Here is a 17,991-nt window from a genome sequence, read left to right as displayed (position 1 = left end):
GCCATGGAGGGTAACATATTAGCAGGTTGTAGGGATTAGGACACAGACATCTTTGGGGCACCGTTGTTTAGTCTATCACACGTTTCCCGCCATCTTCCTCAAAGACAGAATTGTCTAACTTTCTCCTCCTGTTCCCGTGGCCCTTTTCATGGTTTTCCTGCTGTGGCCTTCAGCCTGGCTTTGTTGAAGTTGCCTGCTCAAATGTCTGTCTCCCGAACCAGGCTGCCAGTGCCTTAGCAGAATCCTGTGGCTTCACCTTCCAGCTCTTTGTCATCCTCAGGCCTTATACAGTGGCTGGCACAAGGGGTGCTTGATTAGCCTTGGTTAAAGAGGGCGTGTGACGAGTGAACTTGTAACCTCAGGCGAGACACTTCCCCTCTGAGCCTAGTTTTCTCGTCCTGTGAATGGACCTTGGAGGCGTGATAGCTCTGGGACCTTCTCCCACAGAGATTGAGAGGCACGGCCGACTTTGTAGCGAGTAAACTACCTGCCTTCTCAGATGGAACCGTCTTCCTGCAGTGCCCACGAAGATGGCCTCTTTTGGGGGGCTGGGACTTGTTTTTAAGTCCCAGTGGGTGCCTTGCATCACCCTAGAACGTTGGCTGAGTCACTGCAGAGCCTTGGGCAACAGGCCGTGACAGCTTAGCACTTTTACTCAGGTCTTCTGAGAGCAAGTCCTGCACAGCAAGCACATGTGTCTAGACAGAAACCACGTGTCAAGCAAGAGCAGATCTGATTTCCTACCCCACTGCTCGCTAGTTGAACCTTTCCAGAGAGGGAAGCCGATGGCACTCACCACAAACAGAAAACCTATGTGGCATCACGGACTGAACACGAAGACATGGGCACACGGGGTCAGATAGGCCTGCGCACTGATGTATGTCTTTGCGCGTGTGGCTGGAGGTAGAGAGACCCAGAGGCGCATGGACAGACCCAGCAGTACCCAGACACATAGACATCCATCCTTTTTCCGATCAGAACCACAGAAACACACAGTCAGGCAAGCCAATGCAAACACAGCCACATACTGACCTTCGCAGTGCCCCTCCTGCCTACACACACACACACACACACACACACACACACACACACACAGAGTCAGCGCTACCAAGATATGAGCCCTACAGCTGGACTCACCCCCTAGAGTAACCCAGGGACTCCGACGAGGCGACAAACATCAGTTCATTTCCTGTCTGGTGACAACTTGCCTATCTGGTCACCTCTTCCCTGACCCTCCAGCAGATGGCAAACGATGGGGCCCTGGGAGGGGTCAGGGCAGGGCCAGGCCGCCATTGCTGTGGGTGCAGCAGAGGAAGCAGCTGTTTTCGAATGTCATAAACACACGGCAGAGTCTTTCCTGGTTTTCCTCTTCCCCGGGGGTGTAGCTCAGCTAGCAGTCGCTCTTTTGTGTGCTGCTGTCTTCCTCCAGGATGTAGGGAAGGGAGAGGGCGTTCTTTGTCTCTGCCCCAGTGCGGTGACCTTGGGAGAAGAGACCAGCAAGAACACAAGTGTTAAGAACTTGGTGATGACACCCCCTTGAGAGGAAATGGATGCAGAGAGGGTGTGGCACACCCAAGGACACACAGTGGCAGAGTTGGGACCAGATCCTGGCTCACAATTCTCTCTCACAGGACTAAAACCGTGAACTCCAAACATGCTTGGTCTATGCCATGAATTTGTGAGATCTCTTCCTTCTCTAATGGAAGATCCCCATCTATTCCCATTGGATTGATCGCACTGCTGTCTGGGCACAGGAATATGGATGAAATGACCTTGCAAGTCTTTTCTGGCCATGCAGAAGTCTAGCTCTTTGCCCAGTAGGCCCTGGGGCTGACCTTGCCTCCTCAGGGCCCCCACTCTGAGGAGGGTAGGGGTGTCAGGACCGTGATGTGGGAAAGAGAAGGGAGCAAGGTCTGGAGACAAATTGTGGCCCCAGCAGATGATGACGAAGTGTCCTTCGAAAATCTCGTTTCTCATTCCACTGCTGAGATGAATGAGTGATGAGTCAGAGACTCCAAAGGGAATCCCACTAGCCACCTGCTAATTAGGCATATGGGCATGTCACTTCTTCTCAGCCACCTTTCCCCATAGTGGGGTGTGGGGATGATAATAACATCCCACTCTCTTTGGATTGTGGCATCGATGAATAAAAGATGCTTGTGCTTGCCACATGCAACACATCAATTGAATGTGTATCATGGAGGAAGTACTATACTTTGTTTTAAAGATTTGGAGCTAAAAAGAGTTGGCCCTTGAAGAGTTTTAATGCAGGAGCTTCCCCAGACTTGACCACGATCCGTAATAATAAATTCATTTTCCAGGGCGCCTGCGTGGCTTGCTTGGTTAGGCTTCTGACCCTGGATTTCGGCTCAGGTCATGATCTCATGGTTCGTGAGATAGAGCCCTCGTTGGACTCTGTGCAAGCAGCACTGAGTCTGCTTGGAATATTCTTTCTCATTCTCTCTCTCTCAATAAATAAATAAACTGTAAAAGAAGTATGTTTTCCATTATAACCCAATAGAAGCACTCACACATAACTGGAAAATTTCCCAAAATAAGACTTACCCTTACTGTGTGTGATACAGTCTAATATTTTTCATTCAACCTTTAAAAATGCTGGTAGTGTATCCAAAAAAAAAAAACAAAACAAAACAAAAAAAAAACAAATGCTGGTAGTGACCACCCAGTAAATGGATTTTGTAACTGTCTCAGGACTTGTGACATGAGGTTTGAAAAACACTGACGTAGTGGGGACAATGGGGGGCACAAGAGAGGGGATAGTTAGTTCATTCTGAGGGTGTTGGAAGGCTAGAAAGAATTCCTAGAGGAGATGGAACCTTGATGAGTGGACACTCTTTTATGAGCTATGAAAGAGAAGGAAAGACATTTCATGAAGAAGGAATGTTGCAGAGACATGGGGATGGGTGAGAACAATGGGAACACAGTGTGTCTTCTGATCCTAGAAGGCTTCAAAATGTAGGACTTCTGGAAGCAGGGCCCCTGCTTTTCCCAGCCTCTGTCATCCTTGAGCATCATGTTCCGGAAGCCCAGATCTTGCTAGATGTAGCTCCCCACTAGCTGAGCTGTCGGTGCTGTGCCCCCCCCCCCCCACCTTCCCAGAAACCCTCCTTTGCCATAGCCTAGAAGCGCCTTCCTGGAAGGGTCCTAGGCAGGCACAGATCCCTGTTCTCCTCCGGAATTGCCCCCAACTCTCCTCCGCTGTTCCAGACACACCTTGTTTTTGTGGGACTAACTTCATCCATGACCCTCAGTAGCAGTGATGGTCATGAATGATGATAACTGGGGTAGGATTTGAGTAGCCCTACATCAGTAGGAGGTGTTTTCACGTGAATTCTCCCACTGAAGCCTGACAACTATGGGAAGGTGAATTTTTAAATAATGCTTGCACACACATACAGAGACGATCTATCATCTGAAGTTATAAACCTCTTCATTTGGTATAAATTCAAGTCCCAACAAGAGTGTGACTTAGTCTGAGGTCACACACAGCAGGAGCAATTTTGGTACCAGATCCTGCTGCCTGATGCAAGTCTTTTCTGTGACCGTTTCCACCCCATCAAGTTCCTCTCAGATATACCAGGAAACCATTCAAATGAGATGCTGGCAAGTCCCCAGTGCCAAAAGCCACTGGAAGTCCTTTTCTGAGGTCAAAAAGTGATGATTGCAACTGGGTAGCTCCCATTTAGTCAAAAGACAGGGCTGCCAAAGATGGCTTTTCTTTAGACAGCACTTATTATACTTGGGGCACGAGGGTGAGCCAGGTCCCAAGGCTTTCTCCTACAAAGAAAATGATTCCTTAATCCATGAGATTGTTTATTATGGTAGAGCAGGATGCTAAAAGGAAATCCTGAGGCCAAGGCGTGGGGAAGTCTACAAAAAGGAACTGCACAGGGGTGCCTGGCTGGCTCAGTCGGTGGAGTGTGAGACTCTTGATCTCGGGGTTGTAGGTTCGAGCCCTGTGCTGGGCGTGGAGATTACTTGAAAATAAAATGTTAAAAAGAAAAAGATCAGCTCATGGACTGTATCCTCCCGTGGGGGTGGAGTAGAATTTGTTGAGGGCCACAGCTGGGCTCTGAGTCGTTCATGCATTTGAGTAGCTCACAGTCTAAAGTGGAAACGTTAAAGCCTGTGCCGAGTGCTAAGACGGAAGGTCATTAAAAGTTGAGTGTGGGTAGGGGTGCCTGGGTGGCTGAGTTGGTTGGGTGTCCAACTCTTGGTTTCGGCTCAGGTCATGATCTCAACGTTCATGAGATCGAGCCCCGTGTCAGGCTGTCCACTGACAGCATGAAGCCTCCTTGGGAGTCCCCCTCTGGCCCCTCCACCGCTCATACTGTCTCTCTCAAGATAAATAGATAAATAAACTTAAAAAAACGTTGAGTGTGGGTAGCAAAGAGAAAACACAGGCAGCTCCGGGCAGGTATCCTGAAACCCAGTGTACAGATACAGGAGCTGCTTTCAAAGCAATTACAAGATGTGTAAGACCTTCAGCCATTAAAATGGCAGGTCTAGCATTTGAGCCCATCTGTGTTATCTCCATAGGGTGCCCATTGGCGGTTCTCCTAACTTTAGTCTGCATAACAGACTAAAATAGGGTTTGTTAAAACCCTACACTTCCCGTAGGCCTAGGGTGGGCCTAGGAATCTGCTTTTTCAAGAGGCAGCCAGCTGATTCCGAAACAGATGATCTGAGGATTACATTTGGAGAAATACCAGAAGAGACAACCCTTCTGGTTGTTAAGGTTCTAACATTCTTCTCCTTTAATATTTAGCTGCTCTGGGCTGGCATCTAAGCTCAACAGGGGCTTATAAAAACCCTTGATGTATGAGGAGGTGATTCCTTTTTTCAGGGAGCTAACTTCCACATTCTCAGGAGTTGAAACACTCCAGGACTCCAGAAACATTTAAAGAACACTTTTGTTGTCATAACCGAGGGTAGATTAACGAAGCGACCCTCAGAAGTTGCCGACGTGGCCATTCGCAGGCAAGTGGGAGTGGAAACCTTGCTACCGACCGGCCTTCTTGTTTCTGGCCGGCTTGGTCCTTGCTGAGCTCCAGCCAGGCCGTACCCCAGAAGGGCCTCTCTGCTCCGGGGGGCTGGCATCTCTGGGGCCAGTGAGTGCTGACAGCAAGACATCAGAGGCGTCTTCCTTCTTGATTGTGCTGACTCATTCCCCAAAATAGCCTCGGAAATTATAGGACTTGGAGATCAGATTCTATCTGTCCTGTGGAAAACTCCTACCTGCGTATGATCTTCCTGTCTGGCTCGACTTTTACCTTTTGGCTTATTTATATTCTTCATCATCCGTCTTCCCCGCCCCCCCCCCTTTTCCTTTCTTCTAGTTCCTTCTCTTGTTTCTTGTCTTCCCACACAAGGAGCGAGGAAGGAGAAGTGACGTTGTGTAGGTAGGCACTGGACGCCTGAGCCAGTGGCCATGGCTCCCATTTATTAACCTTTATTTATTTATTTATGGTTTATTAACCTTTATTTATTTATGGTTTATTAACCACGCTGTCAACACTTGTGCCTTCTGTTACGTCACATCCTTCGAGTGACCCTCCGAGGTGGGCACTGTGTCCCTCATTTGGGTATTTTACCGAAAATGGCAGAGGCTGGATTTGAAGACAAGTCTGTCTTGCCCTTGTGGGCAAGGCTCGTTGCCAGTGCTGCATGTGCTGGACGGGGAGTGGGGGGTGATGACACAGTGGCGCGCTGGGGACGTTGGCTCCCTGTACGCTTCTTACCTCCTCTTTGTAACGAATGGGATTCCTCAGCCTGGACTTGCCTCGTTTGTGTGGAGTCTTGCTCTTGGTCGAAGGACTCCACTCTCCTGAGGGCTTGGGTACGTCAGGGCATCTTGCACACTCGGGTCCCAGAATGGCCTGGCCATTCTAACTCAGAAGAAGGCCACACCTGCTTCCCCAAGGTGCTGTCAGAGGGACCCCAAATGTTAGAAGGCAGATGAAAGCGGAGCTAGAATTTTTTTCCCCTGGCGTGGTTACCCCCGCCGCAAGAGTTCGGGGAGGGGGAACAAGAGCAAAGATTTCTAGAGTGAGACGCGCAACTAGGAAGGAAAGCATCGCCTTTTTCCTGCACGCGTATCCACCTCCACACGTCCACACCACCCCCGTCAATTCTTATCAACTGCCGTCTGCTCTCCACATTCCAGAAGCCCATCTCTTCTGCGTCTTCACGGCTTGGTGGTAGCGCGGGACCCGTCTTCTGGGCTCTGCGGGTCCTGACTTGGTGCCCTTGCCTTCAGGTTCTCCATTCCCTTTCTGACTCCTTCTGCATCTTTAGGTAACAGCCTTCTCAACAGGCTGCTTCTCTGCTACAGCCTTGACAGTGGCTCCTGAAGCCAAGAGGATGAGGTCCGAGTTCCTTAACGTGTCCTAGGAGCCTTCTCAGGATCTGGGTGTCTCCTCTGCAGCCTTACTGACCGCGTGGCCGTAGCCATGCTGAGTTTCCTGCAGCTCCGGAACGTGCTGTTCTCTCTCACTCCCGTGCCTTTGCACGCACTGCTCCTCTGCCTAGAACAACATTCCTGGCGTTCGCCACCTGGCTAACTCCTACTGAGCTAAGCTCAAATGTACCTCCTTTGGGGGAAGCCTTCTTTATAAAGCCCCCCCACCCTCCCCTTCAGTGTGGGTTCCATGATTCTTCAACCCCCCTGGCTTCCCTCTATCATGATCTTTAAAACACTGTATCGTAACTATCTGTTTGCTTGGATCTCTCCCCCCCCCCCCCCCATTGCCCTGTGAGCTTGGGAGGGCAAAGGGCTCTTAGGTATATTTATCTTTATAATCTCAGGGCTTGGCACAGAGCAGATGTTCAATACGCGTTACTGGTTGCATTTTTCAAAAAAAGCACTTTATAAAATTCAAAGAATCGGAGAGATGGAATTGAAAGCAAATGCTCAGGGCAGTTTAAACAAGAGCTTTTCTTGGTGCTTAGGGTATAGATTTCCGGCTCGCTGACACTGTGTTTATTATCTAATGTTGCTCTCTTCTCACAGCAGAGATCTGTGGAAGTAGGGCTGTGGGCTGGGAGTGGTTCCCTGGACATAAGATAGCTACCTAATTTGTATAGACCCTTCCCGGTCTGGGCCTCTGGGTTTTCTTTTTGGGTGGAGAGCACCTTCTGCAGGAAATGGAACTGCTCGGGGCAAGGTTTTCACTTCTACTAGTCCTTTTTGTGCTCTGCTGTTCAAGCGTTGGGAAGACTGAGCCCTGTTTGAGTCTCGACAGGATCGAGTTTCATGATCCCAAAAAAGTGTTTGTGTAAGCTCAAGCCACGCTGAAAGCGAAATGCAGCTTTTAAAGGGGGGGTTCTGCTGGACCTGACTCAACTTTTCATCTTGCCGCCTGGCCGCGTGCATGCAGCGTGCGAGCGTGTGGTTCCCCAGAAGGCTGGGGGATTCGCATGTGCCGATGAGACCCAAGGCCAGCATGCTTGCTTCCAGTAGAGAGGAGTTTAGAAATTCAACTAGGTGTTGTATGGAAACCAGTTTGACAATAAATTTCATATTTAAAAAAAAAAAAGAAATTCAAGAAGAAATTTTTTTAGGTTTATTTATTTATTTTCAGAGAGAGAGAGAGAGAAAGAGAGTGAGCAGGGGAGGAGAGAGAGAGAGAGAGAGAGAGAGAGAGAGAGAGAAGCAGGATCCCAAGCAGGCTCTGTGCCATTAGCACAGAGCCCTACGTGGGGTCTCAAGCTCACGAGCCACGAGATCATGACCTGAGCCGAAGTCGGACGCTTAACCGACTGAGCCACCCAGGCGGCCCCTACATTCTTGCCTTTAACGTCCATATTATCCCTGTCTCGCAGCTGGGAAACGGAAACCCTAATATGCGGTAGATAATGAGCTCAGAAAATTAAACTGGGAAATAAGCCAGTAGATTAAGGTGGTGTCAGATTCTCGGAGGGAAGACGTTTATTGGGGGCTGGGGGTTCATCCCCTTGCTATGTTTGCCTTCAGCAGGTGGGCTGAAGCTGGGAGAAAGATCTCTAAGAGATGGGAGCAGTGAGAGCCCTCATTTGGTGCCACCGGCGGCTGGGCAGGAAGAAGTGCAGTTGAGAGTCCGCCTCGGAGGGCTAGATTGAAGCCTTCCTCCCAAACCAAGTAAAGGAGGAAGCAGAGGGTAGTTTCCAGGTGGAGATGGGGGTATTGGCTCTGCACCTGTCAGAGAAGAGTTGAAAAGTGTAATTATTTCCACATTTAACTTCAGTCACGGTCGTTAGTGCTTCCTTATACGGGAAGCACTGGCAAGCTCCTTCTGTGACCACATGTAAAGGATTCCCAGCCAGGGGGCCTCGAACCTCCTGGCAGGGTTGGGTACACATCTTTCCTTTCCTGGTTCTCGGGTTTGGCCCGGACTGGGAGCCAGGAGTTCTCACTGTTCACACCTCCTTGGAAAAGAAAGGGACAGAAGGTTTAATTTTTTTTTCTTTGCAAAATGGTACGTTATATAGCACTGGGGCTGTAAATGTTATTAAAATGTTAACATTTCTTGGCAACATTTCACTTTCTGATAGTAGCACAGAAACATCCCAGCCATCTTTTCTTATTTATTACTTTTTTACAAATAAATAATAATTAAACGTTTGAGTAGGCGACGTATAGAATGGGTACAAAATTCAAAAGATGTCAGGGTTGGGGCGCCTGAGTGGCTCAGTCGGTTAAGCGTCCAACTTCAGTTCAGGTCATGATCTCACGGTTCGTTGAGTTCGAGCCCCTTGTTGGGCTCTGTGCTGACAGCTCAGAGCCTGGAGCCTGCTCCCGATTCTGTGTCTCCCTCTGTCTGCACTGCTTGCACTCTGTCTCTCACATTGTCTCAAAAGTAAATAAACATTAAAAAGAAAAATTCTTTTTTTTTTTTTTAAAGTTGTCAGGGTTTTGTAGCGGCTGATAGTCTCTATTTCCTGTTCCTCTTCTGGTCCCTTGATCTCCTGAGTAACCAGCACCACCAGTTTCTGGCTGTGCTTTCTGTGGCCCTTGGTTGATGCTCTGTCTGACTATAGAAAGGACATCATGGAAGTTGGTTCGATAGGTGATCCAAGGGGTGATCCATGGACCCTTGATGCATGATCCAAGGATCAGGGTATCGAGCCCCACATCTGGCTCCGCACTGAGCATGCTTGCTTGGGATTCTCTCTCTCTCCCTCTGCCCCTCTCCCTAGCTCATAGTCTCTCTCTCAAAAAAATTTGAAAAGTAACTTTTTAGCCTCTACTGTGTCCAGAACGAAGTCACAGTGCCATCATTGTTAGTGAGTGCATGACCCGTGTCCAGAAAGTTGGCTAGGCATAGGGAATTTGGAGGTGCTCTAGTCTCCATTTCGAAAATCTGCCCTGTGTTTCCTATTAAATGACATGACTGATAGCCGCCTCTTATGGTTACGCAATACAACCTCCTATTGCTGAATGGCTCAAGTGGATGTCTGTGTATTTATTTTGCCATGTAATACAAAGCATAAATTTTTCTTACTCCACTAACTCATCAGGCTCTTGAATCTGTCCTCGTAAGCTAATTGGGACAGGAGCTATGCCTCAGCCATCCCCGTACCTTTGCAAGTTGGGTGTCTGTAAATGTTCCTCAGGGATTGTTAAGACCGGGTGGGGTCTTGTGCTCACAAATGGGGAGGACTTTGGGAAGGAGCGATAGGAGATTGCATTGACCTCTCCTCCGGGTTAGCTGCTGACTCCCTCAGCCACAAAACCCTGGCTTCTGCACCCCCATCAAATTGTTGAGATCCGGACTTTCAGGAAAACGTGGTCACATCGGCTTCCTTCTCCACTCCTGCTGATAGGAATTCATGTTGGCTGATCTCTTGTGGTTACACCCTAGATTTCTTTGTGAGGAAAGGGAAAGTATCGTAGATTAATGAGCATGACTAATTATGACTTGCTTCCTTATGTAGGAATTTATTTTTCACTGCTGTTCATTTTCCTTGAGAAATAGGGAAGTAGCATTTTTGGTAGGAAGCACTGGACTGAGAGTCCAGAGAACAGAATTCTACTCCCACCATGGCTGTGCATCCTGGGACATGTCACTGTCCTTCTCTGGGCTTCAGTTTCCCTACCTGTATAACACAAGTTGGTGTGTGTGTGTGTGTGTGTGTGTGTGTGTGTGTGTATATATATAAATATATATATATATATATATATATAAAATCTCCGTAGGATCCTTCCCTAGTCAAAGATCTATGGTTTGGGGGTCCCTTTTTCCCAAAGTCTGTGCTTCTGTGACCTTCCCTTTGCCTGTCCCCAGGCCCCAGATGTCAGTTATTAATTTCGATGTCTGATTTTGTGCTTCTAGGTTTTCTTTGTGTCCGACCTCTTCAAGACCAAGACGACACTCTCCCTGCCTCCCCCTGCTCTCCGGAAGGAAATCCTTTCGCCTGTGGACATTATTGACAGGAACAATCACCACAACATGGTGTAGGTGCTGCCCACCTCCTGAGCTGTTTTATAAAATGACTGCTGACAGCAAGCTCTTGCTGCTCTCCAATCTCATCAGACAGTAGAATGTAGGGAAAAACTTTTTGCCCAACTGATTTTAAAAAGGAAAAAAAAAAAAGTCTTATTTTGTGGCCTTCCAAAATAGGTAGCATTCACCTATGTGGAAACAACAGCAAACTAACACCAAGTGCCGAAACCCTGGATGTGCAATTGGTCTAAGTGTTCATGTTCTAGTGAACACGGGCTTGTTCTGGAACAGACACTAAAATGATTTGAGTAGGGTCTGCCAGTCACGCTTGTGACCCGAGGAACCCCAGGCCTGTGAGAAAAGATCAAATTCACATTGTAGCACACAATGCCAGAAGTAGCACTGAATCAAGAAAACAGCCATTGGGCGGGCTCCTGTCTCGTGTCTCTCTGTCCACACCACTCTGATCTGTGCTGTGACTTTGGTTCGGGAAGGTTGGTTTTGTTTTGTTCAATATAAGGGCAGAGCAGGTGTGCTAAGTCAGGCCACGCGATCCCGAATCTGGATTCCCAGTCCTGAGGCCTTTCTCCCTCCCTCCCCCGGCCCCCAGGCCAGCAGCCACAGCCCCTCACTTTAGCGATTAGGAGACTCTTTGTGGATGAGTGAGTTTCACAAATAGCACAATTTCAAAAGCGATCGAGGGTGCTGGCCCTCCTTTGTCTTCTCTGGCCGCATCATTGTGTGATGCGGGACGTCAGCAGCGGGATGCCCCCGTTGTGTTCACCAGTCACTCGGCACCTTCACACTCTTGGTAACAGTTAGCTTCGGTCACTGCTTTCTCCCCGGAAGTCCTTGCTGTGTGCCCCCCGGGGTCTCCCGGGAGGGTCCCGACCCCAGCAAAGGCGTGCTCTGCCGTCAGCTGACGGGAAGCAGCCTTACGTGCAAGAGACGTGGGAGCGAATGGGCAAGAATGAAAAACTCACCAACCTTTTGGCTACTCAGAGTCAGAATGAGCCAGAGCAGCAGATGGTCTCGTGCCTGAGAGGCGGCCCTTCCAGATCTCGGAGCGGACGAGCGTCTCTGCGGGGGCTGCTCTTGCGAAGCTGTGTAAAGCACTATTGTCTTGGGGTTGATCTCTAGGGCAGTTCTCGGTAGGTTCTGCTGGGCAGAACACATGGGTTAAATCTCCGTAGAGTTTTTCCTCATCCTCTCTCCGTAAGTGTCCTTCCAAGCAAGGTCCCACGCGGGGCAGTAGACAGGGATCCTTTCTACTGAACCTTCGAGGAAAGGAGGAAGGAAGAAATGCTTTCAGATCGCGGGTGCAAACCTTGCAAAGGGCTAAATGTAACCACATGGATCAAGCACATGTACATCCTTACTCCAGAAGCCGTCCTTTTCATTTCCACTTCTAGCAAGCTATGATTTTTATATATAAATATTATATAAATAATGTATAAAACATTAAAAGTTAACTATGTAAGATATTATTTCTGAAACAATTTTAGCTACATCCACTATGATTATAAACTGTCTCGACCTGTGTTATTTACATTAGCTGCTTAAAAAAGCATGGAGTTAATTTTTTTTTTAATATCAACTAAAATATCGTAGTTCTGTGGTAGACATTGTTTTACAATGAAAGAAATAACTGCAACTAGAGAAAACTGTATAAAAACATTAAAGTGTCAGTATTTTTGTAAGGTTCCATTTTGTAAAGAGAATAATATTCAAAGACTTTTGTAGAATACAAAGTGAAAACTTGTATCTGCGAAACTACACTTGTATTAAATGTGCTTTTTAAATAAAAGCTCATAACCCAACTAATGAAGGGGCTGGAATCCTGAAATGTGTGAGGGGTGTTTGTCTCGGGTGTGTGGCAGGAGGGAGGGGGCTCGCAGGCCATCTGAGCTCTTTCAGTGGGCTGGCTTCACCTCGGGGCACCACTTCCTGATCCTTCCAGTGGGAAATATGGTGGCCGCAGCTGCCTCAGCTGCTCTTTCCTCTCTGAAAGCCTGTTTGCCCAGCCAGACTCTGGCTCTGCTCTGTCTCAGGCTCTAAAGAGCTTCTGTATTCTAAAGGGGTTTGTCAAGGAGGGAGGAGCTAGTGGGTCCCCCAAAGGCAGATAAGAAGCAGGGCTCCTGATAAGGTGTGCTTGGGGAGCTCCCAAGGGAGCTCTTTACGTATCAAAAGAAGGAGGGTGGAGGGCGCTCCCCAGAGAATGGCACTTGGCCCTTGCTTTCTCTCCCGGTGTCTCCCCAGCCTGGAAGAAGAGGGGGAGCTGGTACGTGTCACACCCGTCGAGCACCTGTGTGCCAGGCACGTCTGCCTGTTTGTCACTGCTGATCCTTCTGGCAGTTCTTTGAGAACTGAGGAATGCGAAGGAGCCCAAAGATGGAACGACCTGAGATCCTGGAAGAGTAAATTGCCGGCCAAGACTTGCGTCCGTTGCCTATTGCTGCTGTAACAAGTTACCAGGAACACAGTAGCTTAAAACGGCACAGATTTGCTATCTGACAGTTTTGGAGGCTCTGGGGAAGAAGCTGTTTCCTGGTCTTGTCCAGCTTCTAGAGGCCATCTGCATCCCTTGGTTTGTGGCCCTCTTTCTCCATCTGCAAAGCCAGCAGTACTGGACCAGGTCCTTTCCATTCTGCGGTCTCTGGGTCTCTACTTCTGCCACGTCTTCCGCATTTAGGGCCCTGCTGATTAGATGGACCCACCTCTCTTACCCAGGATGCTCTACCTGTGTTAAGGTCAGCCGATTAGCAGCCTTCATTCCATCTGCTACCTTAATTCCCCTTTGCCATGTCACAGAGCATATGCATAGAGCCCAGGGATTAGCACACGGACGTCTTGCAGGGTGGTCAGGCTGCCCACCACAGTTCACCCTCTAGGCCTCAAAGATTCACATCCAGCCCACATGCAAAACAGATTCACCAGATCCCAACCTCCCCCAAAGTCTCAAGCCATTACAGCATCAACTCAAATCCGAAGTCTTCTCTAAATCTTGACTCCAGAATCTCAAATCTCATCATCTAAACTAAATCATCGAAGTCAGGTAAGGATGGGGTTCTGGGTTTAGTCCATCCTGAGGCATAATTGCTCTCCAACTGTGAATGCATAACACAAGTCAGCTGCTCCCCAAAATTCAGCGACGGGACAGGCATAGAATAACAGTTACAGGCATTCCTGTTCAAAAGAGAAAATGGGAGGAAAAAAGCCGTGGATTCCAAGCACTTTGAAAATCCAAGGAGGCAAAACTTCATTTGGTTTCAGGGCATGGGGGAATAAAGCCCCCCCCCCGCCCAAATCAGTCTGCTCTTCACTTCTAGATAAGCCTGCTCAGGCCCTGACACTAGCTCAGCACTTGCTCAGCATTTTCCTGCAGGCAGAAATGTACCTTTGGGCCCCAGTATGCAGCTAGGGAGACCCTCAAAGTCAGAGTCCAGATTTTCCCTTCAAATCCAGAGGAACAAAGGTCCAGACAGACAAAATAACTTGCTGGGGAGGAGAAGGCAAATTAGAGGAGGGGGGACCAGGAGACCAAACCCCTGTACTGCTAATCCTCTAGTCTTTCCATCACACGTTTCCAGTAGCACTTGACAGACTCAACTGGTCTCAAGAAGAAATAACCCCATGTCCTGGAGACTTAAGGGAAGATGGAGCCATGCCATAGTATGGGGCACCTCTGGGATTCAGATCCAACCCATTTCAATTATTTGTTGACTAGTATTAATTCCCTACAGTGTACTGTGCACTAGTAAACACGTAAGGTGGGATAGTGGATAAAAGGGACAGGATCTCAGTTTTAAGGAGTTTATAGGCTAGAGGAGAATGTAAAATATCAAATAATCACACAAATATGTAATCACGAATTAAGCTGTTATGACGAAAGTAGAGGAAGCCATGAGGTGTAGGCAGAAGGAGATGTCCTATCTGAGGCTGGTTTCCCTAAGAGCTACCTTGGGCCAAAGTCTGTTTGTATCCTTCCCCGACCCCAACAGAACGAATGAAGAGTCTGCCAAATGCAGGTCCAGGACAAGAGACAAATGAGTAGGTAAATAATTATGGCAGTGGGATGGGGGAGGAGGGCCCTGTATAAAGTGTCCAGGGAACTTAAATGGAATGAATCAGAAAGACTGACACCCTCCATGTGGACCCTCTTCTCACCTCATGTAAGCGTCCTTTCTAGAACATCCAATCCCGAAAAAGATGCTAGCTTCTGCAAGAATCCTTCCAATGATGATAATCATGCCTTTAACAGCCTTTTGCAGTTTCAAAGACCCTTGAGTGCACACAGTCCCATTTGGATTCTCCATGTCTCTTTCTAAATGACGTGGAAGGAATGGCCCCAGCCGGATATCAGAGAAAATGTTAGTGACAGGGAGGCTTTGGTAGTTTTCTTTTGACACCAAAACAGGTTGTAGATAATAATAAGAAAAAGAGACTAAAGGTCCCTAGTTCGATCCTGGGTTTGGGCAAGGAGTAGACTTCTTGGAGCGCCTGGGTTGCTCAGCTGGTTATGCGTCCTACTTCAGCTCAGGTCACGATCTCATCGTACGTGAGTTTGAGCCCTATGTCAGGCTCTGTGCTGACAGCTCACAGCCTGGAGCCTGCTTCAGATTCTGTGTCTCCCTCTCTCTCTGCCCCTCCTCAGCTTGCATATTCTCTCTCTCTCTCTCAAAAATAAACATTCAAAACAAAACAAAACTGGAACTCATGCATGGCAAATGGGAGGTAAATTGGTACAACCATTTTGGAAAACGTTGGCAGTATCTACTAAAGCCAGTTATACACATACCCTATCCCCCAGAAATTCTCCTCCTAAATATACACCGAATATAAACCCTATATATATCTCCACATACTTATCAAAAGACAGGTACAAGAATGCTCATGGATGCACTACCTAAGACTGGAGACAACTCAAATTCTCACCAACTGAGTGGATAATTAAATAGCCACATGAGGAATACTATTAAACAATGAAAATTAACAACCCCCCACTATGCATAATATGAGTGAATTTCACAGAAGACTATAGAGTGAGTGAAACCAAGCCCAGCAGAATACATACTGTGTGAGTTGATTTGTACGAAGTTCAGAACTGGCAAAGCCCACAGCAAAAGAAATGATCGACAAAATGAAAAGACAACCATGGAATGGGAAAAAAAAAATACTTGCCAATTATATATCTGATAAGAGGTTAATATTCAAAATATATAAATACTCATGCAATTCAATAGTAAAAGACCAAATAACCCAATTTAAAAATGGCCAAAAGAGGGGCACCTGGGTGGCTCGGTTAAGTGCCTGACTCTTGATTTCAGCTCAGGTCATATCTCACAGTTCGTGCGATAGAGCCCCTTTGTTGGGGTCGGCCCTCAGGGTGAGGAGCCTTCTTGGGATTCTCTCTCTCTCTCTGCCCCTCCCCTGCTTTCTCTCTCTCTCTCTCTCTCTCTCTCTCTCTCTCTCTCTCTCTCCCTCAACATAAATAAATAATTTTAATTTTAAAAAAATGGCCAAAGGACTCGAATAGACACTTTTCCAAAGAAGATATATGAATGGCCAACAGGTACATGAAAAGATGCTCAGCATCACTCATCATCAGGGAAATGCAAACCAAAGCCACAGTGATATATCACCTCACCTGTTAGAACGACATCAAAAAGACAAGAGGTAACAAATACTGATGAGGATGTGGAAGAGAGGGAACCCTTATGCTTGTTGGTGGGATTGTAAACTGGTGCAGCCACCGTGGAAAACAGTATGGAGGTTCCTCAAAAAATTACAGATAGAAATACCATATGATCCGGCAATTCCACTTCTGCGATGATATCTGAAGGAAGCAAAAATACTTTGTCAAAGAGATATCTGCACCCTCATGTCACTGCAGCAATATTTACAATAGCCAAGACATGGAAACCACCTAAATGTCTATCAGTGGAGGAAGAAGTTGTGGAATATATATACAATAGAACACTATTCACCTATGCAAAGGAGGAAATTCAACCATTTGCAACAACATGGATGCACCTTGAGGGCTTAAGGCTAAGTGAAATAAATCAGAGAAAAATAAATACAGTATGATCTTGCTTATATGTGAAATGTAAAAAATAAACCACAAAAACCCAAAGCCGTAGAAGGAGATCAGATTTGTGGTACCAGAGGCTGGCGGTGGGAGGGGAAGGAATCGGATGAAGGTGGCAAAAGGTACAAACTCCACTTATAAGATAAATAAGTAGTGGGGACGTAATGTACAACATGATGGCTATAGTTAACACTGCTGTGTGGCATATTTGAAAGTTGTTAAAGAATAAATCCTTTTTTTAAAAAAACGTTTATTTATTTTGAGGAGGTGGGCAGAGAGAGGGAGAGAGAGAGAATCCCTAGCAGGCTCCACAACCAGTGAAGAGCCCGATGAAGGCCTCAATCCCTGACTGTGAGATCATGACCTGAGCCGGAATCAAGGGTCAGGTGCTTGATGAACTGAGCCACCCAGGCACTTGTGTTAATGAAAAAATCTTAGGGGCGAGTGGGTGGCTCAGTTGGTTAAGCATCCGACTTCAGCTCAGGTCACGATCTCAAGGTCCGTGAGTTCGAGCCCCGCGTCGGGCTCTGGGCTGATGGCTCAGAGCCTGGAGCCTGCTTCCGATTCTGTGTCTTCCTCTCTCTCTGCCCCTCCCCCGTTCATGCTCTGTCTCTCTCTGTCCCAAAAATAAATAAACGTTAAAAAAAAAAAAAGAATAAATCTTAAATCAGCACAAGGAAAAAAAATTTTTCTTTTTCTTTTTTTTTTTTCTTGCTATCTTTATGAGATGATAAATATTAACTAAGCTTACTGTGGTAACTATTTCACAATATATGTAAGTCAAATCGTCATGCTATATACCTTAAACTGACACAGTGCTGTATGTGTATTATAACTCAAAACTGGGAAACAACAAAAAATAAAACCAAACTAACAAAAATAGTTCAAGGAGCTCGATAAGAACAGAAAATTCCAGGGTGATGATTATACGTCAGACAGAAAAAGACTCTTGAACCAAAATAAATATTTGTACTACTTGATTCCTAGCATTGAAACGGCCTGGTTGGAAACCAAGGAAGTTATTTAACTATCATAAGGCGCCTGGCCCAAGAAGGTTGTTCTTAACCTATCCTCCGTCATGGAGTCTAAAGAAGAGGGTCACTGGCTTTCTGAGCCTCCTTGCAGCCACTAATATTCTATGTATTTGAGAAAACAGGAAAGCATTTGAGGAGGTGTCCCATTAGCTTGGTTATGGCTGCTTCCTTCCTTCGGCATTGTCCTGTGAGGGTATGATGTTTGGGGTTATGGCAGCCACCTTGCCAGCCACAAGGAAAGGGCCAGAACCTCACAGGGCCGTTGACCCGATGCCCTGGATGGATCAGCCCTGGAACCATCTGGATGTAGACTCATAATACGTGGTCACTAAATGCCTTTGTTATTTTAATAAATTCAACTCAATATTAAAAAAAAAAAAAAGACAGAATAAACTCATCTTTGGTGACAGAAGTCAGATTTGTG

The 17,991-nt window shown here is 47.1% G+C and overlaps 1 protein-coding gene and 1 non-coding gene across 5 annotated transcripts in view; both read left to right on the top strand.

Annotated features, from left to right (window-relative positions):
- PLPP3 (phospholipid phosphatase 3) overlaps positions 1 to 12,269 on the top strand; it is an 89,697-nt gene extending 77,428 nt beyond the window's left edge. For all 4 annotated transcript variants that reach the window (XM_023258742.2, XM_023258741.2, XM_019837081.3 and 1 more), the window contains one exon: positions 10,335 to 12,269. In XM_023258742.2, the coding sequence (XP_023114510.1) occupies positions 10,335 to 10,460 (126 nt within the window). In that variant the 3' untranslated portion in view covers positions 10,461 to 12,269. The remainder of the gene's footprint in view (positions 1 to 10,334) is intronic.
- Positions 3,917 to 3,989, top strand: TRNAK-CUU. The gene has a single exon. It is a non-coding gene; the product is annotated as a tRNA-Lys (tRNA).
- Positions 12,270 to 17,991: the final 5,722 nt, after the last annotated feature.

This window comes from Felis catus, chromosome C1, assembly GCF_018350175.1.
Source record: "Felis catus isolate Fca126 chromosome C1, F.catus_Fca126_mat1.0, whole genome shotgun sequence".
NCBI classification, from domain to species: Eukaryota; Metazoa; Chordata; class Mammalia; order Carnivora; family Felidae; genus Felis; species Felis catus.
The sequence above is the reverse complement of the archived record's forward strand: the minus strand, read 5'-3'. Positions and strand labels throughout refer to the sequence as shown.